At 44.3% G+C, this 27279-nt stretch overlaps 2 protein-coding genes across 5 annotated transcripts in view; both read left to right on the plus strand.

Moving 5' to 3' along the window:
* The window catches only part of LOC115060682 (disco-interacting protein 2 homolog C-like), a 30654-nt gene extending 21749 nt beyond the window's left edge, over window positions 1-8905 (plus strand). For 2 of the 4 annotated variants that reach the window (XM_029528699.1, XM_029528703.1), the window contains 14 exons: window positions 27-107; window positions 487-610; window positions 692-813; window positions 899-1010; window positions 1551-1660; window positions 1857-1987; window positions 2584-2752; window positions 3448-3618; window positions 3928-3989; window positions 4068-4125; window positions 5454-5528; window positions 5767-5941; window positions 6031-6154; window positions 6256-8905. In XM_029528699.1, the coding sequence (XP_029384559.1) occupies window positions 27-107; window positions 487-610; window positions 692-813; window positions 899-1010; window positions 1551-1660; window positions 1857-1987; window positions 2584-2752; window positions 3448-3618; window positions 3928-3989; window positions 4068-4125; window positions 5454-5528; window positions 5767-5941; window positions 6031-6154; window positions 6256-6508 (1767 nt within the window). In that variant the 3' untranslated portion in view covers window positions 6509-8905. Of the gene's footprint in view, window positions 1-26; window positions 108-486; window positions 611-691; window positions 814-898; window positions 1011-1550; window positions 1661-1856; window positions 1988-2583; window positions 2753-3447; window positions 3649-3927; window positions 3990-4067; window positions 4126-5453; window positions 5529-5766; window positions 5942-6030; window positions 6155-6255 lie in introns of all 4 variants that reach the window. The other 2 variants (XM_029528701.1, XM_029528702.1) reach the window with 1 other exon arrangement.
* Window positions 8906-9312: 407 nt separating this feature from the next.
* LOC115061268 (vasoactive intestinal polypeptide receptor 2-like) lies at window positions 9313-26725 on the plus strand. Its single transcript, XM_029529557.1, has 13 exons — window positions 9313-9713; window positions 13139-13238; window positions 14011-14118; window positions 17017-17114; window positions 21893-21990; window positions 22541-22679; window positions 22854-23004; window positions 23554-23614; window positions 24079-24148; window positions 24492-24583; window positions 24699-24837; window positions 25199-25240; window positions 25327-26725. Exons 1-13 carry the CDS (start codon window positions 9657-9659, stop codon window positions 25492-25494), a joined length of 1323 nt encoding a protein of 440 aa, XP_029385417.1. The 5' UTR covers window positions 9313-9656; the 3' UTR covers window positions 25495-26725.
* The last annotated feature ends 554 nt before the right edge of the window (window positions 26726-27279 follow it).

Genomic DNA, 27279 nt, shown 5'->3' on the forward strand with positions numbered 1-27279 from the left:
CTGACGACGATGACGCTGTCTTTCAGTTCCTGTTCCTGTCCGAGGTTTTGCAGTGGCGGGCCCAGACCACACCAGATCACGTCCTGTACACTCTGCTCAGCTCCCGGGTGACCACACACACACAGACACCTTCAGAATAAAAGCCAAGAAATACGAGATTTTATGATTTTACACAAATATTATTTCATGTTTCATAATTCAACATTATCCAACACTCACGAGTTGTGCTCAGTGACTTCAGCTGTAGATTTGACAGATGTGTTGAATGAATTGACATAAAAACAAAGAAAAGAGAAGCTTTTAGTTTGACGCACCGTCAGGATCACTTTTATTAGACGACGGAGCGTTTTTCTGTTTCAGAATCAGCCAAAATTCTTTTTCCAGCATTTGACATGTTTACGTTTCCTTGAACATAGTCTCAGTGTTGCTGTTTGTCGTCGTCGTGCATCTTTGGTGGGTGTTGACTCCTCCCCCTCCCTCCCCCAGGGGGCGGTGTCCAGCTCACTCACCTGCCTGCAGCTTCACAAGAGAGCGGAGCGAGTGGCGGCGCTGCTGATGGAGAGAGGAGGTCTGCAGGAAGGAGACCACGTGGCCCTGGTGTACCCCCCAGGTCTGATGATGATGATGATGATGATGATGATGCTGCACAGAGACTTGGCGGAATCGAACACTCACCTCTGTGTTACTGCAGGTATAGACCTGATCGCTGCCTTCTACGGCTGCCTGTACGCCGGCTGCGTCCCCATCACGGTGCGGCCCCCCCACCCCCAGAACATCTCCACGACACTGCCCACCGTCAAGATGATCGTTGAGGTGGGGGCTTTGTCCTCCTCTGACCTTTGACCTTTGACCTCTCAGGCTAAAGGCAGGTTTAATCCGAGCATTGTCGTCCCTGCAGGTCAGCCACTCGGCCTGTGTGATGACGACGGCCGTCATCTGTAAGCTGCTGCGCTCCAAGGAGGCCATGGCCACCGTGGACATCAGGAACTGGCCCCCAGTCCTGGACACCGGTACTGTAGCTCCACCGACGCACAAACAGACACACACTCTCACCCGAGCATGATGACAACATGTCGCAACACAACTCTCAACCTCACGTCAAATTTTCAGCACAAAACTTAAACTGAAGCTAAATTTGCCACCTGATAGTTTGTTTATAGTGTGAACACCCACTGAGGGGATATCAGGATGCGTGTCATTGTGCGTTGATTTGTATTAACACAACATAGTTATCTCACGTCTTTGTGATGCATCTGCTGTGTGCCGACTTAAACTCTTCGACCTGCTAATTGACTTCTGCGTGTTTATCCATCAATTCTATTCCTCCATCTTTGATAGTCACGTCTCTCCATCGGATGCTTCTATTGGCTCCGCTTGGTGATGTCACAGCCAATCAGAGTGTCTCATTCAGAGGCCTAGCTGTCACAGTCTCTGGATCAGTCCTGTATGTTTCTGATCTCAGAGTTGAAGAAGGAATTTAAATGAATGTAGCTGAATAGACGTGTGTGTGTGTGTGTGTGTGTGTGTGTGTGTGTGTGTGTGTGGACCAGATGACCTGCCAAAGAAGAAGCCTCCAGCTCTCTATAAGCCCACCAACCCTGATGGACTCGCCTATCTGGACTTCAGCGTGTCGACGACCGGCATGTTGGCCGGAGTTCAGGTGAGCTTGGTGTTAATCCTCGTGGTCCTGCTGCCCCGACCCCCCCCCCCCCTCCTTATTCCATCTCCTCACTGCTCACCCCCTCCCTCGGGGAAATTCAGTTCTCAACAACACAGACAGCTGACAGTGTGTGTATTAACTGTCCAAACCTCCGTCCTGTTCCCTGTTTGTCTCTCTCTTTATTCCCACCTCCCAGATGTCCCATAATGCCGTTGGAGCCTTCTGCCGTTCGGTGAAGCTGCAGTGTGAGCTGTACCCGTCCAGGGAGGTGGCCATCTGTCTGGATCCATACTGCGGCCTCGGCTTCGTCCTCTGGTGTCTCTGCAGGTCAGTGCAACCTTTAAATGCGTCGCCTGATTTGAAGGAAGTTTACTGCGAGTCCTCCTCTTCTGGGATGAGCGGTGGAGGAGAAGGCAGTGACAGATATCAAAGGTCTGAACTGATCCACGATGTTTTCTTTACAAGTCTGTTCAGGAAATGTTCCACTGAGGTTGTGACGAATGTCACGATGTCGCCTCGCCTCCTTTAATCACCAGATTCACTGCTGGGATGTTTATCTGTGTCTCTCTGGAGCTGGATCGTCCTTAACACTTAAATCCTCAGCTCCAGATCTCAGGTCTGGTTCCTTTGAAATTCTCTGCTCATCAATTGAGAACTTGGCAGCTGCTTCGGCTGCAGAGCGTGGTCTAAATAAAACAGGCTGCAAATCACCTCCAGTATGAGACTCTCTCAATACGGAGCTCTTATGTAAAGGATGAATGTTCATTTTATTGCTTCTGATCAGTTTTTGGCCTCCGTCCATCCTCTGACGGTGTCCTGAGTGGGTGTGACGGCTAAATATGTCCTTAACTGTGGGATGTTTTGGCTGCACACACACCCAATGTGTTGTGAATGTCAGGAGTGTGTGTCTGTGTCGTCCACAGTGTGTATTCGGGCCACCAGTCCATCCTGATCCCTCCGGTGGAGCTGGAGTCCAACCCGGCGCTGTGGCTGCTGGCCGTCAGCCAGCTGAGGGTGCGAGACACCTTCTGCTCCTACAGCGTCATGGAGCTGTGCACCAAAGGGCTGGGCCTGCAGACCGAGGCACTCAAGGTCAGCACGCCACGACGGCACCGACACCGGCTTTCATACACTCAAATCTGAAGTGACCTCCTGCTGAGGACTTTCTCGCTCCGTTTGCTGCACACATCTGTCAGCGACACATTTAATCTCGATAAACTTCAGGATAACTTTGAGTCTTTACCCAAAGAACCAGTTTGTGTTTAACAGCCAGGATCAACAATCTGAGGGAGGAGCTTCTGTCGTCTGGTTTTGCGTAGAACAGAGCAGGACGTTCAACATCCAAGTTTTAACGCCTCACCTCACATTCATTCATTCATCCATCCATCTTCTACCTCTGATCTGTCTCCGGATCACGGGAGGTTCTGGAGCCAATCCCAGCTCACTCTGGGCGAGACCAAAGAACCAAACAGGATGTCTCTGGAGACTCCACACAGACTCAGGCCCTCTGAAAACATCTCACCAGCGTCTGTCTCATGTTTCCTGTCACTTTCCCAAAATGCATCAGGTGTAATAGACTCTGTCTGACTGTGTAATGAACTCCGTGTCTTGGCCCCGAGGCCACGTCTGATTGGTTGCTGAGTTAATTTTGGTGGTTATCTGTCTTTTGGTCTCCACAGTAACTGAAGGCTCAGATGGAGACGTGTTGGACCTTTTTCTTTTAACTCTAACACACATTTCTTTTTCTCTGCTTGTGCGAACCGTTGCTGCGTTTTGTCGTGGTCCAGGCTCGGGGTCTGGATCTGTCCCGGGTCCGGGCCTGTGTGGTGGTGGCGGAGGAGAGGCCCAGGATGTCGCTCACACATTCGTTCTCCAAACTGTTCAAAGACCTCGGCCTCCACCCACGCTCCGTCAGCACGGCCTTCGGCTGCAGAGTCAACCTGGCAATCTGCCTGCAGGTACACAAACACAACACAACACAACACAACGTCTGAGGGAGTCTGTCGCTGCTCGAGATGTTTGCTCGCTGGATTCACAGATTCAGAGTTTTTATCGAGGTTTTTATCGAGTTAGGACAGCCGAGGGTACCTGGAGGCAACACATAGGAGCTGCATGTGGATGTGGACTGGTTGTGTTGAAGCCTATGGGAAAATGTCCCTCCTTCTCCCTGAATTTATTCACTCAGTAAACGTTTTTCTCCAGTCTCCAGTTGAAATGAAAGGTCTTTGGTCGTGTGTTCACTGTGTCTGTGCTGTGATTGGCTGCAGGGCACTTCAGGACCGGACCCCACCACCGTGTACGTGGACATGAGAGCGCTTCGCCACGACAGGTAACACGCCGTGACTCCCCTCCTCCCTCATCTCCGCCGCAGAAACAGTCTGACGTCTCCACTTTTGTGTGTCCTCAGGGTTCGGCTGGTGGAGAGAGGTTCTCCTCACAGTCTGCCGCTGATGGAGTCCGGCAAGGTGAGAGCTCAAGACCTGAACGGGCTAAAACTTTGTTTTTCTCTTGCTAGAACAAACAGAACAAAGAAGAAACTTTCATTTTTACGACAGTCCTTTAAATAAAACTCGCTGTGACGCACAACATGGACCCACACACAGTTCAGCCGTCAGCAGAAACAACAAAGTGAGTGACAGGAAGAGTCCGGAGCTATTTCTGAGTCCTCCCACAGTCGGTGAGTCAAACCGGGCGGCAGGTTGAAGTCCGTGCTGAGTCTGACTGTGGACACGTCACAGCACGTTTCATCACCGAGCTGCTGCTCAGAAAGCTGTGACTTTAATATCATTTCAAATCACATTCTCAGTTCACCTTTCTCTGTATTTATGGATCATTTCATCAATCTAGAAGAAGCAGGAAGAAAAAAGTGTCAAATCGTCCTTTTCTGTCCTTTTTAATCTGCGGCTGCTCTTCATTAGTGATCTCTTAGCAACTGAAGCTTGCGGTGAGAAACGACGGCAGCAATCGTAAACCAGAGATTCAGCCTGAAGGCGGAGACGAGACGTCCAGGACAAGAATTCAGTCAGCTCCCAGTCAGAACAGGAAGTCAGCCAACGATCACAGCGGCGGGAAAACCATCGAAGAGCAGGAAGTGTCAAAATGTTTGGACTTTTAGTCCAACAGGAAATGGACGAGAAGCAAAAAGTTGCATTTTGTCGGGATGCTTAACATCCAGTGTTTCCATGGTTACGGTCTTCTGTAACCATGGTGACAGCCCATGATGCGGTGGAACAGTGACTTGTTTGATGCCGCCTGTTTGAGTCCAACAAACTCTAACAAAAGACTGAAGATGAAGCTGCGGCAAAGATCCTTTCTCCTCCTCCTCCCCCTCTTCTCCTCCCCCTCTGCTCCTCCTTCTTCTCCTCCTCCTCCTCCTTCTTCTCCTTCTTCTCCTCCCCCTCTGCTCCTCCTTCTTCTCCTCCTTCTTCTCCTTCTTCTCCTCCTCCTCCCCCTCTTCTCCTCTCCTCCTCCTCCTCCTCCTTCTTCTTCTCCTCCTCCTCCTCCTCCTTCTCCTTCTCCTCCTCCTCCTCCCCCTCTCCTTCCCCCACGCAGACACACAAAGGAAGGACATCACGTTTCAGAGCCGGTCAGAAATCAGCTATCTGTTTTCTTTGACTCACTGGATGTGGGAGGACGAAGAAAGAAGACATCCGTCCTCTGAGAGCTTCGTGATCCAACTCTTCGGTTAAACAGCTGCGTCTGTTTTTGGTGGTTTTTGGGCTGAAGTGACTCAGAACGGACTTCTGTTTCATTTACATGTAAATATTCGTCTTTTGGTGTGTTTTCCTTTCAGATTCTGCCCGGAGTTCGAATCATTATCGCCAACCCGGAGACCAAAGGGCCGCTGGGAGACTCTCACCTCGGAGAGGTCCGCACACAAGCTTTCTTTCCTCTGTCTCCTTTTTGTTATTCCTTGATGTGTCTGAGTTTATATACATTAATGTTAATATAAAGTAGTTTGTAAAAGTATAGTTATGTTTATACATAAATACATAAATACATAAATTTAAACCAACACGGTTTCTATAAATAAAGTTATGAGACATGCTGCTGTATCCGTGGTGCATTCAGGTGCAGGTTTCTCAGACTCGTTGCTCTTCCTGCAGATCTGGGTTCACAGCGCTCATAATGGCAGCGGCTACTACAGCGGCTACGGCGAGGAGGTCCTCCAGTCCGACCACTTCAACTCCAGACTGAGCTTCGGAGACACCCAGACGGTCTGGGCCCGGACCGGATACCTGGGCTTCCTCCGCCGCACCGAGCTCACCGACGCCAATGGAGGTTCGTCCAGCTTCCCTCTCTGCCTGTTTTTGTTTCTCCAACTCGTTCTCTCTGCTGCGGCGACAACAGTGTGTTCTTCCTGTGAGCAGAGAGACATGACGCTCTGTTCGTGGTCGGCGCCCTGGAAGAGGCCATGGAGCTGCGGGGGATGAGGTATCACCCCATCGACATCGAGACCTCGGTCATACGAGCGCACAAGAGCATCATGGAGTGGTAGGTGGCTGAACATCCAGATGTTTGCAGATGTGTCAGATACCTCCTGGTGGGCGGAGTCTCAGCGCTGCGGTGACGAGCTTCCTGTGTGTCCTCCACAGCGCCGTCTTCCCCTGGACCAACCTCCTGGTGGTGGTGGTGGAGCTGGAGGGCTCCGAGCAGGAAGCCCTTGACCTGGTTCCCATGGTGACCAAGGCGGTGCTGGAGGAGCACTACCTGATCGTGGGCGTGGTCGTGGTGACGGACATCGGCGTCATCCCCATCAACTCGCGTGGCGAGAAACAGCGCATGCACCTCCGCGACGGCTTCTTACAAGACCAGCTGGACCCCATCTACGTGGCCTACAACATGTAGCCTGAATGTGTGTGTCTGTTGGTGTGTGTGTGTGTGTGTTGCAGAGAGAGAGAGGGAGAGAGCGAGCATGCGTTTGTATGCCGTGCATATCGCCGTTGTTGTTCATTTATTTCCCCAAATCAAGATGTACTGTATTTTTGAACCTGCATATGGTGAAGTCTAAAGTCGTCTGTCTTCTTTAAAGTCGTGTTGTGCCGGTTGATTGGTTGATTGGTTGATTGCTCAGTGGTGATAGGACCATTTTCCCGCCCCCCGCTTGTTCTCGTGACCGTTACAGGAGCTCGTCACTGTAGAAGGCCTTAGGGGAAACACTGTGCACGCGGCGGCAGCTCCGCCCGTCAGTCGTAGGAGGTCAACGTAGAGACAAACACTAGAGACTGTGTCATGTGACATCACGCTTCAATGGTCTAATCAGAAACGCCCGGATTTGTGGTATTATTTCCGTTAGAACAGGGGCAGCCAGATTTCTGTAAAAATATAAATATTGTACATAGACATAATAATCTATATGGAGAGGAATCGAAAACACGACGAGGTTTAGAAGCCCCTGAACGCAGCGCTCTCCACCCGTGTGTGTGTGTGTGTGTGTGTGTGTGTGTGTGTGTGTGTGTCAATCTGTCTGCAACATTTCACCTTTGAATTCAACTGATTTTAAACATTTAGACAAAAAAAACACGATTTCTTTTTATTATTGAAACCAGAAAAATGGTCCAAAAAAACTAAAATCAGACTATTTGATGCAGCTTCTTGTTTTTTGTTTTGAAAAATATTATATGAACTTTGTAAACCTGTAAAAGAATCTGAGAAATAGAAGCTGAAGAAAGACTTTCGTTTTTATTTTAAAAAAGTGAATTTCATCTCAACAAAACAAAAAGTGCAGAACGAAGATCTTCGAAACGAATCAGATATTCATTTCTTATCCTGGAGTTTGAATTAAAGTTCCAACAAAACGCTCTTGGTGAAGTTGGTGAACTAAAATATTTCATTTCTATGTGACGTGGACAAAGAAGTGGTTTTGGGCGGCACAGTGGCTCAGTGTTTACTGACAGGGAGGTTCTGGGTTTGAATCCTGGTCCTTCACATGAATTTTAGGTTCATTCGGGACTTTACATTTCTTGTAAATGTGACCCAGGAAACATTCATCACTTTTATTTAGTTTTCAGATGCAAAACTTAACTTCAGATCCTCGTGTAGATTTTTTTTTTTACAGGTTTACAAATACAAAGATGGAAATCTCGACTTGAGCCGATAAAATAAAACAGAGAGAAATATTGTGTTAAACCACAGCAGAGTGTTAATTCAGTTTCATCCAAAGAAATGCACTGTGTGTACATAGATAAAGAATATTATCACTATTTACAGGGAACACTCCGCTGTGATTCCCGTCGTCCATCAGAGGGGACGTGACGTTTTCACGCAGCCAATCAGAAAACACGGCGGCAGAGTTTAGACGGTAACGCCCACCAGGCCGCTCTCCACCGCCATTTTCTTTTTATTTTTAGTATGATACATTCATACATGAATCATTATGATGAATTAATTTTTGTTGATACAGTAAAATTTTATCAGAATGATTAGAAATTACACAGCCGACTCATTAATACATTTATTTTTATCGTTTTGATTAGTTTTATTTTTACTTTATTTTAATTCTAATTTATAAGTCTGCAAATCTTCAGTTTAGAGAATTTAAATCAAAGAATAATGTGAGTGATGACTGAGGAAGAACCTTTAGATTACATTTAAGATGAAGATTCATTCAGATTAACCTTCTAACTTCTCCGGTGAAGAGCAACCGCTTTGTGTGCACTAACTAGAAAGGATTTATGAGATTTAAGATGAATAACTATATTAAAGGTTAGTGGTGAGAATGAATGAACCTCAGACTGACTGCAGGTTTCACAGAAAGCTTTATGTGTTCGTTTACATCCTGTGGACAAAGTTTCTCCTCCGGTTCATTTTGTCTCTTGTTTTTTATCAGAAGAGAAAAATTATCTTTATGCATATCAGAGGTGTTCGGCTTGTTCCTGAGCAGTTTGGGTTTGCTGGTAGCAGCGTAGTGGCCATGTTGAAGTCCCTGTGTGTGTGTTGTGTGTCTGTCTGTGCGTGTTTGTGTTGTGTTGTGTGGGGAGGATGTTTGATAAGAAGGTCCCAACAGAAACAGGACTCGTCTGTGTGTTCAGGGCTGGATGGGGAAGAGACTGCATGATGTGTGAGTGTGAGTGTGTGTGTGCGTGTGTGTGTATATTGTATGTAAATAGTGTTGATTTTGTACGGTACAGGTGTGTGTGACTTGTTTTGTACACATGATAAAAAGATTAAATGACACTTTTATAAGAGCCTGCTATTGGCTCACCGTCACACTATACAGTGCAATAAAGTGCTTTGATTGGCTAAAACTCAGACTGGTCCTCATCTTTATTATTGATTATTGATCAGCATTACTTCACAGGCTGCTGCTGCTTCAGAGGTTTTTGTTGTGTCAAAGTAAAGATGATAAAATCAAATATTCCATGAAGAAAAGATGTGTAAACTGAATAATACAGCGGTGATTTTAAATCTTCAAACCTGAAATGTCCGTTTTATGCCAGAAGGTCCAGGTTCTGTATGAATCCAGCCGGGCCGTCTGGACTTCAGGGAAAGTCTTCATTCTGTTTGTGTCCACCTGAGGTCGCTGCTGCTCGAGGTGCTGGAGACGGGAGCGCGCTTCTGCCGGGGTGCCCCCCCCCCCTCCCCCAAGGGGCACGTCTGGCGGGCACGCGCGTGGATTTGACAGTGAGCGCGCCGAACCACCGCCTCACTGCCGGACTCTGCGCTCCTTCCTGTCCCGGATCCTGCCACACGGAGGGCGGGCAGGTCGCTGCCTGGTTCAGGTGTGACTTCAGCTTTTCTAAAGCTAATATTTTGATCTTATCTCCAAAAAAAGAGCCGTTCTGTTCCCGATCTTGAGACCTGAAGCTGTGCGTAAAACTGCCAAAAAAAAAACAAAAAACAAAAAAAAACAGGCGAACTTTTTACGCGCAAACGCTGCAGACTTCAGAGTCTCGTGGCCACCGGACACACGTGTTTCCTGTCGAGGATGAGGCGTCAGATGAGCCTGCAGCTGCCGCTCAGGTGGACCTGACCCTCCGCTGGATGAGATGCCACCATGTCCTTTACGCACCGGCTCGTTCTGGTCCTGCTCGGCTGCAGCTTCGTCGTCACGGTCAGTCCTTCGCCTGCTCCGCCTGCAGGGTTCCTGTTTCTGTCTCACGTTAAACTGCTTCTGTTTCTTCAGAGCTTCACATTGAAAAGTATGTCAGTCCAAATCTCTTTGTGCAGTTTGCCTGCTTGGATGAACTTTTACTAGTTTGTCTTTCTGCATAGTTTCTATAAATTATTTTATTTCGAACACAAGTTAAACTTGATTTGATAGATTTGAATCCAGCTGATGGATTGATATAAACAAATACACATTTACACAACAGATCACTTCTTGTGTAAATGTCACACAAAGCGGTGCAACAACAAAAGAACAATTAAAAGTCTGATCTGGATCCTGGAACTCATCTGCTGAGAGTTTCCTGGATTTCTGTTTATTTCAGTGACACTGAATTATCCTTCTGACCTGTGCATGAATTTATTTTTCAGTCCTGATGATGCTCACGACTTCTTTCAGCTTTCTTTAAAGTTGCCTCCTTGCTGCTGCTGCTGCTGCGGGTTGTGTTTTAATTTTTAATATTTTCATGTCCGACTCGGCTGCCTGAATCATCTGTGGTTTTATTTCAGCTGTTGTCATTCAGAGAAGCTGAACTCACCCAGAGTACTTCAGGGGGTTTAGATGTAACAGTCAGATAAGTGAAGTGGATGATTTACTCCAAATGTGACTTCAGGTGACGTCAGAGCTGCAGAAAAGGTTTCTCAGTTAATATCTTCAGGAGAAACAGTTTGGGAAGCAGCCCGACACCTCATGTCTGTATCTGGTGTCATTTTTGACCCAAGTCCTGAAAACTGACGCGTTTCAGTTGTTTTTGTTTTTTTCCCTAAATGTCAGTTTTTGTGGATTTCCACTCGGCAGAGAAATGTGTCAGCTGTGTGTTTGTGTTACAGTCGATGTCAGAACTTCTGCTTCCTCTGTTCATGTTTGTTCACGGCAAACGGTGAAGACACGGCTCATCTTTCAGGATCAGGACGGTTCTGGTCTGACACTCAGCTGTGATTGTTGACTTTATCGTACAGAGACTCTTTAATTGTGTTTCTCACAGACTCACAAACACAAAACCATGCAGGAATGTATATTTTCTTTGTTTTTAGACCAAAAAGGATTAAAAAACAGAGCGGCAGATATTCCAGCTAGTCGGGATATATAACAACAAAATGAGTTCAGCTCTCCAGGAAGGATCTTATTTGTCCTGTTCTAGACCACGGGATAAAAAACCAGGACAAAGACACTCTATCCAGATCTGATCTGCCTGAACCGGTTGAAATTAGACTGAAGAGCGGAGCGTCAGAACAGTGAATCCAGATGTTTGCAGATGTGAGTTTATGTGTGATGATGAGTCCTGTTGGTTTTAGCCACTCAGCAAAACAAACTGTTGGAGGATGAGAAGTCGTCTTCGTCTCTCTGGGTGAAGAGAAGTTTATTTGTTGAAGTCAGTCGTATCGACTCACAGAAATCAGATTTCCACACGTTTGCTGGTGACTTTGATAGAAGAAGTTGCTCTCAGCAGGAAGATGCTCCTCTCCAGCCTCGTAGTTCGAGGTCATTTTCAAATAAGAATCCAGGTCATGAGTGATGAATCATGAGAATCTAAACTGGAAAATCATCAGACAATGGAATTAAAATGTAAAGACATTCAGTGGACAGACAGCCAGACGAGGAAGAGCTCTGGTTGAAGTCCAAGAATTAAAATAAATAACAAATGAAAGTCGGCTCATGTTGCCAAAGACTGAATTGGACTGATCCTGGAGGTCAGACCAAGTCCGGGATTACAAACTGTTTAGTTTAATGTAGAACATCTCATCCTCTTCTTCGAAATGGATCTTGTGCGTTTGTGTGTATTTGTGTGTGTTGCAGCTCATTAGATGAGAGAGATTATGATGTTTGTTTGACGGCGGTGGATTAAAAAAGGGCAAATGGTTTATCCTTTGCCCTTCGCTGCTTTTTGTTTTGTTTTGTTCTGTTTTTGTTTGGAGAAACAGAAATTGGAGGCCGGTGACGTGCGGCGCCGCCTGAATTCATGTGATGGAAGTTTAAACACCTGAAAGAGGAAATTAGAAATTCATATTTGGAGCGAAGTTGTTCGCTGTGAGATGAAAGTTGATTTTAGTCGTCTACTCGGCCGAAAACTGGCAGAAAACCAAACACACACACACACTGAGTTTATATTTATAGCTCCAACTCGAACGTCTTTCTCCCACAAATGTTCAGGAAGCAGCTCCTGCAGTGAGATGAAGCCAAAAACTAGAGACTTGGACCGACTGTCTCATCTGGACTCTCTGATTTATGTTCAGTCCGAAACCAACCAGTCATCCACGAATGAAACGTCAGAAAAGGAAGTTTCCTCCATTAAAAACTGCCTTTTTATTTGTTTTTATAAAGAAAGAAGGTCCAGATGTCCGTGTTTAACGTTCAGCAGTCCAACGTTAGACTGAACCATTTTTATAAAAACCCGCCTGCTTATATTTTATTAATGATCAGTGTTTGTTTGTGCAACTGATGCTGATAGGCTGACAGACTCAGACTCAGCAGCTGGTGGAGACCAAACACAGAAGAAAAAGACAAATGACATCTAAATAAATAACTTTCTGCCAACAAGTCCCCAAAGAAGTGAATTTAAGAATTAATCCGTCCTGAAGAGGTGATAACTTCGTTCCCAACGATTAAAAGCACATCAGTGAGTCTCACTGTGGCTCAACACAACAACTCGCTGCAGTTTATTTTAACCCAACACCAAACTACTCTGCCGGTTTACAAACCAAGATGAATGTTTCTGAGGTGCAACCCAACGGCCTTAAAGTTGAAGGGGATTTGTTGACGTAGTAAATTCTTGAAGACAGGTGATGACCGACTTCGTGGCGTCACGTCTCCGCACAGGAAGTGAGGAAGAAGCCGGAGAAGTGAAGGGCATAAACACGGTGACTGCTGAGAGCGGCAGTATGTCTCAGTGTAAACAGACCTCCGGGCTCACACACATACATCACCCACCCCCATTTAGTTTGAGTGTGTTCCTCTTTGTGCTGCCTGTGTACGCTCTGTTTGATTGTGTGTCCTTGGTTACCGTCGACGGTGGGAAGCGTTAACGTTTATCAGCAGGCCGAAGGTTCGGTTCAGGCTCGGGGTCGGCGCGGATCCGGCTGCCGGTCAGATCCAAAGACGTACTTCATCAGGTGTCGTGCTCAAAACCATTTTTGTATTCCCGCCTTCTGTAAAGTCAACACAATGTTTCAGCTTCCTTCGTTGGGTCAAACCGGTTTGGTGACCCGAGACTCTGAGGACAGATTTCACTTTAACGCACCATGAGGCTTTTCTGATGCGTTCAAGTGCAAATGTATCAATGAATTTTCCAGAGATTGGAGTTTTTTCCTCCTTTTAATTGATGCAGGAGGAGATGATAATATTCATAATATTTATTTCTCTGGTTCCGACAGGTTGATGGAAAATTTCCCAGCTGCCAGTTTCACTGGGAGATTCAGAGAGCGGAGAAAGAGTGTCGGACACAGCTGCAGCAACAGGCGGCTCCCAGCACAGGTACAGACACACAAAAACACACAAAAACACCACAAGTGTGTGTGTTGACCAAGCTCATGTGAAGAGGAGGGTGTGTCTGCATGCTGCCTCAACCTGTGTTGCAACACACTCACGATCAATCATTTATCTACTTCACAGGCCGATGACCACAGGAAGTACACACACAGACACACAAACACAGACTTACAAAGTACTTCCTGTTTGGCTGCTTGTTTCAAACCCCAAAACCTCCAGAGTTCCTACAATTAGAAGGTCACGACTTCAACTTTAAAGTCTGATATTAATTCTTAAAAAACCCAAAATGAAGCTTTAAATACACTTTTATATGAATATTTAAAAGTTCAGGTTTCAGATATTTCTTTAGTGTTTGGAAATGAAAATTAGTTTTAGTTGAAATAAAGATTATTTTCAATAATAAGTGACCTGCCAATCACTTTTTTTGTCCTCACAAATCAATAAATTGCTCAGAAAGTATGTTCAATCAGAGAATCTCAGTCCAGAGTCTCATTGAAAGCTCAGACATGTTCAGTCTGCTGTCACAGCAGGAAGTGAACGTTGATCGATTAACCATCTTGACTCTCAGATGGAAGCGAAATTTTGTTGAGTGTTGAAAATCTCAGAAGGAATTCATTTCTCGAGTGAAGCAACATTAAACACATTATCGCTGATAGTGTTTTTAACACACAGTTCTGTTTTCCCCAAAAGCTTGTGTGTGTTTAAATGTTTAACCACAGCGATAATTAATCAGCGTTTTATCTTTGTGTGTTTTCAGGATGTCCAGGCGAGTGGGGCTTTGCGTCCTGTTGGAGGAACGCGGCCCTCGGCGAGGTGATGACCCTCCCCTGCCCCTCCCCCCTCCTGCGCCTTGTTGGAAAACACGGTGAGTTCACTGACTCTCTTCGCTCGGTGAATCACAGACTTTCTCCTTGTGATTTCATTTGTGGTGCATCGAGGAGGAAGCTTAGAACGTCAGGTTGTGTTGAAGTCTATGGGAAAATGTCCCTCCTCCTCCCTGATGAGTTTATGGTCTCCATCTGAAATACAACATGAAGTTAATTTTTTTTTAAATGATGGAGGAAGACGGCAGGGAGGGGGCAGGGTTTATGGGGCGGGGCTACCGTGTGACTGACAGACTGCACCGCCCAATCAGAAAAGAGTCCAGAGCAGGTCAGCTCTTCTTTCTCCTCCAAAGACGGTTTCTTCTGGTTTCAATAAGCGCTGTTCAGTGTGAGCGTTGTTTCAGCTTTAGAAACTTTTGGTTTGTGGAGAAAAAATGTGACGACGTTAAAGTTGTTCATGAAGAACTTCTCGTTTCCATCGAGGACCTTTTGAGGTCTACAGCGACCCTGAAGGACAGCTTCAGAAGACGGCGCTGGTTTTGACTTTCTTATTTAAAAATAAGTTTGACTCCTGGATGAATGTTTGCTTTGAGCTGAGTTTCCTGCAGAACCTTCGTCCGAACCTTCAACCTCCTCCGGCAGCTTCCTTCTTCCTCTCACTGATTCCACGGTCTCGTCTTTCAGCCGTTTCACTCCATCCATCATGTCGGTCACCTCGTGTCCTCCAGCTTTTGATCCTCCATCATCGATGCTCACCACGCTTCCCTTTCCTGTCCCATCATCCCTTGCTCTGACCTTGTCCTCGCTCTCTGTGTCACTCGTGCTCACTCATATTGTTTTCTCTTTAAAACTGATTAATCTCTCTTTTCAGCTCGAAGTATATTTCATTTTTTCCTCTGAAGTGTCTGCAGTTACTCATCGAAGATTAATTTAGTTTTTTAAAATTCATTATTATTAGTAATCAAAGTTTGGCTTCAAAAAGTCCGACTGTCACATCACAGCTGATAAAGTCTTGCTTGTGAAATATCTGCAGCTGTGTCATTAAACTTTTTGGACACCAAATCTTACACAAACTGACAGTGAATCAGTGACAGTCCAGGATCATTCAGTCTTAACCATCAAAACAGCCACTTTGCTGCTGAAAACATTTTAAGTTAAAAGTAAGTTTCTGCCTGAAACATATTTACTGGAAGAGTTCACGTCCAGTCGAGGTCGTGTGAAGTTTCACGTGTCAACAAACAGCCATGAAAAGTTGGATCAATTTATTACTTGCCGGGAATTTAGATTGTAGGAAAACACATTAAGTACACTGACAGTGAAGGATGTGAAAATATATTTCATCAGATAATAAATAGAGCTCGTCGTTAAAGGTCCCACCAGATGTTTCCACTGTGAGTAAAATGTGATGTTTTTCTTCTACACAATCTTTCTGCACTTTTTCACTTGATTTCATCCTTCTGTTTTCTTTCATTGGACATTAAAAAGTTGCGTTGTTAAATCCAGTCTATTTCCTGGTCTTCTTTTTTTTTTTTTTTTTTTTTTTTGTGTCGCCAAAAAAACTGTTTACTTAAATTTTTCAAGAGGCTGAAAAGTTGAGAAAAAGTATTTAAGTGAAATAAAAACAACAATCTGTATTTAAAAAATGATCCTGATATTCCTGAAATGTTTTTATGATGACTCACGTCTCATTTGCTTCCTTTTTTTTCCGATATACACCTTTTCATTTCTCCTTTCAGCTGTAAAAGATGTTCGCCGTCTGTCCGTCTTCGTCCCGTTTTGATGCTCTTTTCCATTAATGAGTCTGATTATTCACAGAACAGCTGCCAACATCTGGGCTGGCTGACTTTCCCGCCTCCGTGGCAGCTGGTTCCCCCCCAGCCTTTAAGTTTGGCAGGTTAATGGATGAGGTGCGAAATCAGCACAACACGGAGAGTCAGACTGTTAAACGCCGTCGCTCGTCTGTCTGTCAGCAACACGAAACTCAGCTGCTTGGAATAAAAACCAAAATGATCAACATTTAAATAAAAACACTTCAGTTACAAACTCATTTTCACATTAATTAGAAATGGACAAAGTTACAGATACCGTAGAGAGAAAACCCTAACCCTGCTTTAGGATAATAAAAAATAAATAAAATAAAATAAAAAATAAAAAAATTTAAATTCTTTAATATCAAAGAAAGAAAAAGTGATTTATCGAAATAAAGCTGAATACACAATTAGGTAAAATGTGTATGTTGATAAAGCTTGACTGAGACAAACACAAAAAACTTTATTTAAACTTAAGAGGCCAATAATAAACATAATCCTGTAATATGTAGATCTGACAGTAACGTGTGTGACCTTCAGTCTCTGAGTTAATGTGAAAATGTTGTTGGTCGGCCAGCAGCCTCTTTACTAAACACATCGGGTGTATTTACAAAGAGACAACTTAGAGACACAATCCGCTGCCAGCAGCTGAGCGTCGCCAACGTGGCCGACCGTCTCCAGACTTCTTCCATGTTGTTTAGGCAGATTCCAGCCTGGTCTTCTGTGACGTGAGGACCTGATGTTGTTTTACCGAGTGTTGTGTTCCAGCTCTGATGCTGCGACACAAGAAAAAACAGCACTGACACACAAATGGAACACAATTTTTAACAACCTTCTTCTAAAAACACACATTATTTGTTTACACTGCACTTCTTCAAATTTCCTTCTTGTTCATATAATTTCCTAAATAACTTAAATGTTTTCGAATTTAAGTGCAATTGGTTAAAAGAAGCACAAAAATATGTAAAACGTGGAAAAAGCGTGTGAATTTAATAACTGTACACTTTGTTGCTGAAACCAAGTCTAAAAAATGTTCCATCATTTCCATCAGAGGAAACTTATTTAATCTGTCATATCTGTCGTTCATGAGCTGAATAAGTGAAAATGACAAAGCGGGTCTGTTTGTTTCAGGGAACCTGAGCAGGAACTGCACAGAGAGCGGCTGGTCGGACGTTTACCCCGCCATCACCGTCGCCTGCCTGTCCAACGACACGGGGAAACCCAACGAGGTGAGTTCAGGGTGTCAGGAAACCACAGCGTGTCTGGATTTGTGTAGGTTTGTGCTGTGGGTGCAGTGAATACTGGCTTTTTTACAGCGTGTGTGTTTTTGCATCTGTTTGTTCATTTTAACTGAGATAAGCACACCGGCAGTGAAATGCACCAGTTTACCTTCCGGAACACACTCAGATTTTTAGCCTTTAGTCTCATCTGTCTTTCTGTTGTTGGTGGGACAAAGTGTTGGACAGACGAGGTTACGTGGTCATGGTTCCAACCATGACAACACAAAAGAGGCCGCACTTGATGTTGCTGTTTCTGGTAAATTTGTGGTCTTTATATTTAAATTTCTTTTCATCAACTGTCAACGCTCTGTGATGTCACCAGCTGCAGTAGCCCCGCCCCCTCTAAATGGAGCATCATGTTGTATGCCGTCTGCAGAAACTGAGAATGAATGAATCAGTAGATAAAAGGGAGTTGGGGATTTTTGACAGTTTCAGAGTGAACGCAGACACACGTATGTTAATCTCCTTCATGTCTCACACTTTGTTTTCTGGTCTTCTTCTAACCAACCCGATAAATTAGAGCGAACAGATCATCATCTGATGAGAGTGCTGCGTGCTCAGCATCTTTATCTGTTCTCAGCTTACCGAGATAAACCAGGAGGAAGGTCAAAGGTCAGGGCCAGGTCACCGCGTGGCAGCACCAGTCTGATGAGCGATGAGAGTTTTTGCCAGTTTTTAAAAGCATCAGAAAAAGTTGACAGATATTCAGCACACACACTCCCTGCTGTGTGTGTGTGTGTGTGTGTGTGTGTGTGTGTGTGTGTGTGAAGAACATTGTGTTGTCACACAGGAGAAATTGTGTTTATGCATCTGAAAACTCCAAATCCCATCTGTCCCAAAAACCAAGATGGCTGACGACCAAATGATAAACAAATAAAGATGGAGAGAGCCGGTTCTTCCTCATTACTGAGCAGAACTCCTGAAACAACACAAACACATGAGAGGAACTTTAGTTTTTTGTTTGTTTGTTTTCTGAGCTGCTGTCCACGTTCAGTCGGTCTCAGCTGGAGGACGTCTGAGGACCTGTGGCGAGACATCAGCTTGCAGCAGAGTCCAGGGGGTGCAGGTCTCGGTCTCGGTCTGGGTGGGGGTTGTTCCCGGGGGATTAGGAGCACCCCGTGGGTGGTGCAGCCCCGCCTTCGGGGCGTCCCCTGTGATGTGTTTTACCCTCCTTTTATTGCTCGTGGTCGCGGCTGCATTCCTGGACTCTGCGTTCCGCTCTGAGCTCCAAACATCCCGGTTTTAGGGAATATCCGGAGCTGTTATTGAAGACGTCCACCACCTGGACCATGTTCCAGGACTGGAAGTTGCTACAGAACCTTAGACTGGTTGTAAAAAGAAGACAGATAGTATTGAAGTCTATGGGAAAATGTAAACGTTCTCCTGACGAGTTTATGGTCTTCAATACAACATGATGTTGGTTTGACCTTCTGTTTTATAAACATAAAGATGGATAAAGCTCTTACTGTCCCTGTTTGGGGATAAAGAGTCTTTAAAGATGAAACAAGACGACAACATAATGTAAATAAGACATTTTCTGTTTTGTTCACGTCTTTCATTTTGCTCCATTAATATACAATCTCAGTTTAACACTAAAAACCTTCTTTGCACTGTAAAAACATTCTCAGATTAATTAGAAAAAACTAAGGTTATTGATTTTCTATGACAACAGATTTAATGTTCAGCAGAAGAACAACAGGCTTTGTGTTTGTGTTTTTCAAACTCAACAAAACTAATTTCAGTTTTTGATGATAGTAATGAATTTTTAACAAGAAGCTGCAGCTTCTTGTGGACGTCTGGGACTTTTGACTCCTGTGAATATAAACTATCGTTTTACGCTGCGTGCAGAGATGAGCTTCGTTTATTTAGCCCACTAATTGTTGATGCTGCTGCTTGTGTTTGTTGAAGGTGAGAGATGAAACCAGGGTCAGACCCAAAGCACACACGAGGGAGAAACCTCGGTTGAGTTGAGGAGACGAGGTCAGAGAGAAATAAAATGCTGGACACACACCTGAGCAGGATGACACACAACAGCGGAGGATAAAGAAGCACAAACGCACACACAGCTGGTCGGTGATGCTCTCCAGAGCCCTCAGGTGTGGGACTGTGACTCCAACTCTACTGAAGCGTCTATTTGTTTCCTGCTAAATAGACGGAGGTTTTCCGTCTGGAAAACATTCAGCTGAGACCAGACATCACTGACACACACACACACACACACACACACAGCTGATCGTCCTCAGGAGCTCAACATTCAACCCAAAACACTGCATGTTTAATAAAGTAGGAATGACTCGTCCCAAACCTCCAAGAGTTGCCTAAAAATCTTACATGATGCTGTCTTTCTTTGCCCAAACCCCCAAAATATTCAGTTAAAAGTGAAATACTCAAGAAGAACCATTAATCTGCAGATTTAAGCAGCTGGAAAACGACCGGAACAGAATGAAATCACCAAATCCTTCATCCCTAATTCAGCATGAAGGTCGGTTCGCTCTCATTATGGAAGATGTTTGTGTTTTGGATTCGGCACACACATGTTGTGCGATGCAGATGATCTGGTTTGCAGCTTAACGTTGAAATACAGAACATTTAAAGCTCTGTTGCTCTCATGGACCAACAAATATGGTCGTCTGCAGATTCATCTTTCCCAGTCTGTCCGGACTGGATCCTGATTTAAAGCGAAGGACTGAGTCCTCCAGATTTAGACTCCCATCGACATGGCTCTAATTCCCCGGTGTCAGGAGGAAGGCGGAGAGGGTTTATGGATGGAGATGTGTTTGGCTGCGGCAGGTCATCAGCTCCCAGGCAGAAGGCCTGAGAATCAAACTCAGGAATGAAGCGCTGATGCCAGGCCGCCTGATGTTTGTCCATATGTGAGCAGCAACACAAACCCTTTACGTAACGACAAGTTCACATAAAAAAAAAAACAAAACAAAAACATTTTCAGTCTCCTCCATGTTTCTCATTTCTATATTTCCTCATTTACTGGAACTTAATGATCATCGTCTACTTCATTTATTTATTTTATTTCACTTAAGTAAAGTTAGAGCTTTAAAAACAGGGCACCACAATTAACACATTAAAGTTTCTATTTGATGTGCGGTGACAGTTGTTGACTCTCCAGACTCTGATTGTTGAAGCATTTAGAGAGCTATCAAAGGTTGTTTTTTTGTTTTTTAGGAACAAAATGTGTTTTTCAGTTCCTCTAAAATTTGAAAATGTGAAAACTTCATTCATGAAAATTCAAAAAGAGAGAAGAATTTAGAGGAAGGACAAAATGGAACAAGAAAAAATAGTTTTGCGGGCTGGGTGGAAGAAGGAAGGAAACGAAATAAATAGAAATAAAGAAATACAGACTAATAGAGAAAATGATAAGAGAATAAATGATGTACGGCAGCGCACAGAGTACACAAAGTTCAGTTTTATTTGTGTTGTTGGGTGTGTAGCTGTGATGGAAAATGAAAATTAGCCTTTTTGCATTTTCATATCAAACAAAAGTTTGTATGTTTGTGTTAGTGTGACTGTGTGCGGCTTTGTTAATGTGTGTTAAAATGCACATGGTCGTGTGTGTGTGTGTGTGTGTGTGTGTGTGTGTGTGTGTGTGTGTGTGTGTGTGTGTGTGTGCGCGTGCATGCGTGTGTGTGTGCACGGTGTCTGGCGTTCATCGCTCTCTCTCATCATCTATAAACAACATTCCCCACGTCTGACACACACACACACACACACACGGGTGGATCTGGGCTGCGTTATACTGCCCACTGTGTGTGTGTGTGTGTGTGTGTGTGGAGGAGGAGCTTGTGGAGTGTTAGTGGCGTCCTGAGATGGACCAGATCCTGACCCTGACCCCGCTCCACCCCCACGCTCTTATTGTGAAAGAGCTTCTCCACCGAAGAAGACGATGCTCCTGATAACATCTTCATCACCTTCCTCAGCCCGTGATGAAGATGATGAAGATGATGGGACGAAGGAACGACTGAACCAAAGAGCTCTTCAGCCGCAGTGATTTATTTAATCTGCTTTTGGCAGTGAATAGATTTTATTTTTTTAAAAATGTAAATCTTCGTGAAACCAGTCGAAGATGATTAAAGACTTGTGTAACAAAGAGAAGCATGAAGTGATCAAACATCTTTGATTTTAAAGCTGCTGATTATTTTTGTCTGGTTTTCACTCAGCAGCACTCAGACCTTTTCATAATGACATACATTTTTCTGTCTCCTCTGATGTGCAGATAAAGAAGCAGCTCCCTCTCGTGGCCTTCGTGTTCTGACTTCACTGAACCACTTCACTAACAACCACACAAATATTTTTTTATCCAGCATTTTATTCAACGGGACTAAATCAAGCTGGATTTTTCTGCTTCTGTTGTGAATGTTTTCATCATTAACTGTCCTCATGAAGCGCTGTATGAGGGAAGCTGGAGGTTAAAATGTTTCTGTAGCTCAGATAACGTAACGTTACCTCAGCGGCTGTCGGAGCCGCATGTTAAAAGCATGACTGCTCTTTGGAAGAGAGGCTGAAGTTTTGAGAGTGACGGCTCGTTACTGCTGTTTAAAACACGTTGTTTCACTTTCCCGGCTCTGGACTTCTTCCCAGCTGACACTCTTCAGCAGGGACGTGGCTGCTCAATATGATTTGAGTTGCTTTTACTTCCTGTTCAACGTCTTATCGGACAGTTGGCATCATGTTCCTCCGTCGAACGTCCAGTCATTGTGTGTTTTTGTGTCCAGCTGGTCTTTTACAGAGTGGTGAGGATCCTGTCCACTCTGGGCCACAGCCTGTCGCTCATCGCTCTGCTCACCAGCACCGTCATCATCTGTTTATTCAGGTAAACTCACACAAACAACACATTAAACATCCACCAGCAGGGTGGCAGTCTCAATAACAGAGCGAGTAAACAGAAGGCTCACACTTGGAACAAAAACAAAAGGCAGTCTCCTTTAAACGATCTGCCTGAGGGGAAATTAAATCTTCATCCAGCTCGCTTCGTTTTTACTGTGCAGAAAGCAGTCAAAATGAAGATCATGTGATTCCAGGTCCATGTGGTCTGAAGGTAAATGTCAAAGTGAAACGGGGGACCTTTATGTGAACTTCTCATTCATTTTGAATTAAGGTCCATCGTTTTCCCGTCAAACTTGTGGGACTTTAAGTGACGGTTAGCAGACAGACAGTTTGGATACATTGACTCAGGATATCTGATATAAACCTGCAAACACACTCCAAGTGTTGACACACGAGTGACAACAGACTGCTGCAGAAACTGACGAAACGTCTGCAGCTGTTGGCTCGGCCAATCGATCGCTTATCTCCCCCTGGACTCACATCCCGACAGCGTCTGTAAACACACTTCCCAACGCTGAGTGTGTGTCTGTCTGCAGGAGGCTCCACTGCATGAGGAACTACATCCATCTGAACTTGTTCATGTCGTTCGTGCTGCGGGCCGTTTCCGTGCTGACCAAAGACACCCTGCTCTTCTCAGACGACGAGAACACAGACTGCAGCACACAACCGTCACTGGTGAGCGCACACACAGACACACACACGTCTTTTGTTTTACTAGCCTGCGTGCCTTCCTCTGACTGTTGATGTTCGCATCAGCATTTCATTCGAGTTCACTGAGCCCACTTTAAGTGGACCAAACCTGAGATGATGTTTTTGTGTTGTTGTTGTTTTGTTTTTTTCTTGTCGTAGGTGGGCTGTAGAGCCAGTCTGGTCTTCTTCAACTACTTTGTCATGGCGAACTTCTTCTGGCTGCTGGTGGAGGGAATTTACCTGCACACGCTGCTGCTGGTCATCCACACCTACTCCACCCCGCTGACCGTCTACATGTTCATCGGCTGGGGTCCGACTTTCATTTTACATCTGACCACACAACTCCTTCACTGAACCTTTTCTGAGCCATTCATCTACCAAATGTCCAAGAAGGACGTGACTATGTTTTAGTGCCCAAAGGTCAAAGGTCAAGATTACACTGACTCCACACACAGCCTTGAGGGACTCTCTTCAGATTTGGCTCAAAAGTCCACTTGGACAAAAAGATTAGGTTTTGGTGCTCAAAGGTTAAAGGTTAAAATCAGCGGGACGTTTAAAAAGAGCATCTGTTTCCTTTCATGAGCTTCCTCGTTTCTGTGCAGTTTCATAGAAAACCCTCTCACATGTGCACATGCAGACACACAACAGACACACAACAGACAGCATGTCATGGGGGCCGAGCCTTTAAACAGTCTCCGGGCCTCTGCGATCGCTCAGCTCCGTCCACCATCCATCACCACGTCACCAACACATCCTCCTCACTGCCTCGCTGTGTGTGTGTGTGTGTGTGTGCCGAGGATGTTCTCTGTCCGACAGACTGAGAATCTAAACAGACTTTCCCTCCTCCTTCCCCTCTCAGGAATCCCTTTCGTTTTCTTGGTGGCGTGGATCGTCTGTCGGATAAACTTGGAGGACACGTGGTGAGTCCGCTGGTCTGACTGGACCAATGGAAAGTCAGACGACCTCTAGTGGCCTCTACATCTAACCGCTGTCGGGGAATGACTTATTAAAAATATTAAAGACGAGGAAACAGCAGATGAAAACATTCACATTAGGCTTCATGAGTTTTAAAGTTCATTCATCAGACTAAGAGGATGATGGACAAAGCGAGCCGGCTGCTGAAATGAAGTTGATTTCCGTCCTGCAGATGAAAAACGTGACTAACATGTGAAGTGTCAGTTACAGCCTGTAAAGCTTCATCTAGCTTGATGAGCAAAAAAATGTTCTTGTCAAAAAACCTTATCAACAGAAAAACATTTTTTGTTTTTTTTTATTCAACCACTAAAGCTGATTGGTTTCCTGAAATGGAGTTCATGGAGATTAGCAGCTGATTAGTTTGTTTAGCTATGCTATTCACTAAAATTAATCACGGATTCATGTGCAGGTGCTGGGAGATGAATGAAAACCCGATCCCCAACAGACTGATCAACTGGCCCATCATGGCCTCCGTCATTGTGAGTTTCCTTCCAGTCTGTTAAATTGAACTGTATAAAATCATGTTTTTTTTTTATTGTTGAGTCCAATACAGACATTTGGAAACTGACTAAAAGCTGCAGAGATAAGTTTCAGATAAACTCAGATCAGTTGACACCTCTGTACCTGATAAATGGCCTGAAATGTTGAACTTTTTCTAAATAAGATAAAGTTTTAAAGGTTAAATTTCACAGTGAGGTAAATGTTTGCCCTGGACTGCACTGACTGTTTGCACTGAGCCAATTAAACGATCTAAAATACCGTTATTCATTTCTACCATAGCTGCTCCGTCTTCCTGTCTGTGTGTTTGTCTCCTCTTTAAAGATCAGCTTCATCCTGTTCATCAGCATCATTCGCATCCTGGTGCAGAAACTTCGCTGCACTGACGTCGGAGGAAACGAGCAGTCGCAGTACAGGTACGCTGAAGAATCGCCATCCGACCTCTGACCTGTGATCGGTCAGATTGTCACACATTTAGATTTATATTGTCACTTACAATGACAACCCAAAATACATTTTGGGTTTTTGCAGACGTCTGGCCAAGTCTACCCTGCTGCTGATCCCCCTGTTTGGAGTGAACTACGTGGTGTTTGTCCACCTGATGGATCGCCCCGATGAAAACATGAACCGCATCCAGATCGTCTTCGACCTCGGCCTCGGATCCTTCCAGGTGCCATTTAACAGATTTCTCTTTAACATTCGTTGGCAAACAGTCCAGATCTCCAGAACAGCCGGAATATTTACGTCACATCTTTACAGCTAGATTTCTCCCTTCAGAAACGTGAAAACACTGATAGATTTTTTCTGAATAGAATTTGATTTAATCCATCTTGACATTGTTTCACCCTTTAAAGACGTTGGCACTGACTCAGTTCATCGTTAGTCCTGATGTGAGGTGTCTTTTTACCAGCAGATAACTCCAATATGACCTTGAAACTTTTTGGTTATGATTTTTCTACTTGACAAGCCTTTTTGTGTTCTTTATTTGAAGTATTTGAATGCATTAATAACAGTGTGTGTTTGTGTTTCAGGGTCTGATTGTGGCCATTTTGTACTGTTTCCTCAACAGTGAGGTTCGTCCCCGCTCTCACGTTTCCAAACGTTTCTGTGGGCTGACTTCACGCAGACTCTAACTCTGCTCTGCGTCTTGTCCGAACAGGTCCAGAGCGAGCTGAGGAGGACGTGGAGGAGTTTATCGCTCAAGCCTTACGTGGGGCGGGACTACAGACTGCACGCCATGTCAGTCAGCCGGAACAGCACTGAAAACCAGTTTCCCAGGAACTCCCGAGCTCAGTCCATCCTGCAGACTGAGACCACCACGCTGTGAACAGGAACACAGAGCGCTCTCATAGTTTTACTCGGTTTTATAGACATATCATTTGCTCCTGCAGGGACTGAGCTGCTGAATCTTCTGCGGTGAGGACGCACCTCTGCTGAGTCTGTTTTCACAGTGGTCCTCCACATTTTTCAGCTCACAGCCGTTCATCCAGCTGTGAACCTGCTGGAATCACACAGAAAAAAACATCCTTTAGTAAATAACAACTTCAAATACGGTTTTTATTTTAATTTCTTCTCATTGTTTTCTCAGACAAAGCTGAATGTATTTGATGGCATGTTGTAGTTTCATAACGACAAACACCACACACAATCATTTGGTCAAATGAAGGGAGAGACGTGTATTACAAATGTGTTGGTTAATAATGTTTACTTAACGTACTTCCTTGAGAGAAGCAGGGACTGAACAGAACTCAAAGCTAAAAGCCCTCCACTGACTCTTCCCCTTTCTTCATTCCTTCGTTATACCACAGAACTGAACTGGGCTTTTTAGATTCCTTCTCAAATCTATGATTGCGATTTTTTTGGATTTACTTTAAATATAATTACAGACATGAGGCATAAATATTTCTCTCCACTCTTGCGCCAAGGCTTTTTGACCTCCGACCTCTTGAGATGAAGGAGTCTAGTTATGGTTCTACAGTTTTACAATCGTGAACATTTAAATAATTTTTACCAAAGTTCAAAAAGGTTTTTAATATTTGTTTCTGTAAAATATTCCTGATCATCATCTCATGGCCGCTCGGGTTCATCTTGTGGCCCCTTGTTGGGGTCCCGACCTCCATGTTGACAACTGCTGTCTGAGTGAGAGTTAAACAATCATACAGATTACTGTAGCTCATGTGAGTCCATTTCAGTATAAATGTTATTTTTCCTACGTTGTAATTGTTGCCAAATTATTTGAAAGCAAAATATTTGTAAAATATATTCTTAATGTTTTGAATCTTTGAATATGGTCATCTTGGATTTCAGTGTTTATTGTCCTGATGTGAAACTATTTTATACGAAAGCTCTTTTAATCACATTTGTTAGCCCGTGAATGAAATCCACACAAACATTTTTCACTCTTTTAAAGAAATTTACTCTTTTGCATTTTGTGACTGTTTAGATTCATGAGGTCGAGAGAGACTGAGCATCAGTGTCACATGCAACCTTTTGAACACAACTTTAAACTTGTAAACGTGCATTTATTTTTTACATATAAAAGGTTTTCTTATGTCTTTATGTCTCTATTTTTAAATGTCATACTTTCCTGATCTTATCTATATTTACGTTTCCATCAGCAAACTGCAAACCCGTCTCTGCAGGGTGTGTTTCTCTTCACACTGACTCATGCTGTCAGAGGTCAGTGAGGAAGAGTCCATGCTCATTCACTGGTAAATAGGAGAAAACAAACTGTCCATTCAGTGGTGGGGGGCTTTGTGTTTCTTCGGGGAACGGCTGTATTCATTTTGGATTGTGAAACTTTTTCAGCATGATTGGAGTTGAAGTTGTGCCTTTTGGGGGAGGTCACCTGTAAAGGTGAACATCATTCAGCAGAAAACCAACAGCTTTACCTATATATAGGTTTGTCAGGAATGTGGAATTTTGGAAGCTCATCCATCCACCAAGTAAGCTGAGTATAAAAATTAACTTTGTCATGTATACTTAAAAATCTTTGGCTCAGCACGTTAAGATCCTACGTTATCGTTAATTCCTGCTATCACAGCTGGTCTGCACCTCAGAAATATTTGTGTATAAGCGGACTTTTCTGCTTTTATCTCACCTATACAGCTTT

This window comes from Echeneis naucrates, chromosome 20 (assembly GCF_900963305.1).
Source record: "Echeneis naucrates chromosome 20, fEcheNa1.1, whole genome shotgun sequence".
In the NCBI taxonomy this organism is placed as follows: Eukaryota; Metazoa; Chordata; class Actinopteri; order Carangiformes; family Echeneidae; genus Echeneis; species Echeneis naucrates.

Bases quoted from the DNA above. Each gene is read 5' to 3' on its own strand.
- LOC115061268 (XM_029529557.1), top strand. From the start codon at position 9,657: ATGTCCTTTACGCACCGGCTCGTTCTGGTCCTGCTCGGCTGCAGCTTC. The intron at 13,239-14,010 runs GTACAGACACAC...GTGTGTTTTCAG, and splicing joins ACAGGCGGCTCCCAGCACAG to GATGTCCAGGCGAGTGGGGC. The intron at 24,149-24,491 runs GTGAGTTTCCTT...TCCTCTTTAAAG, and splicing joins CCATCATGGCCTCCGTCATT to ATCAGCTTCATCCTGTTCAT.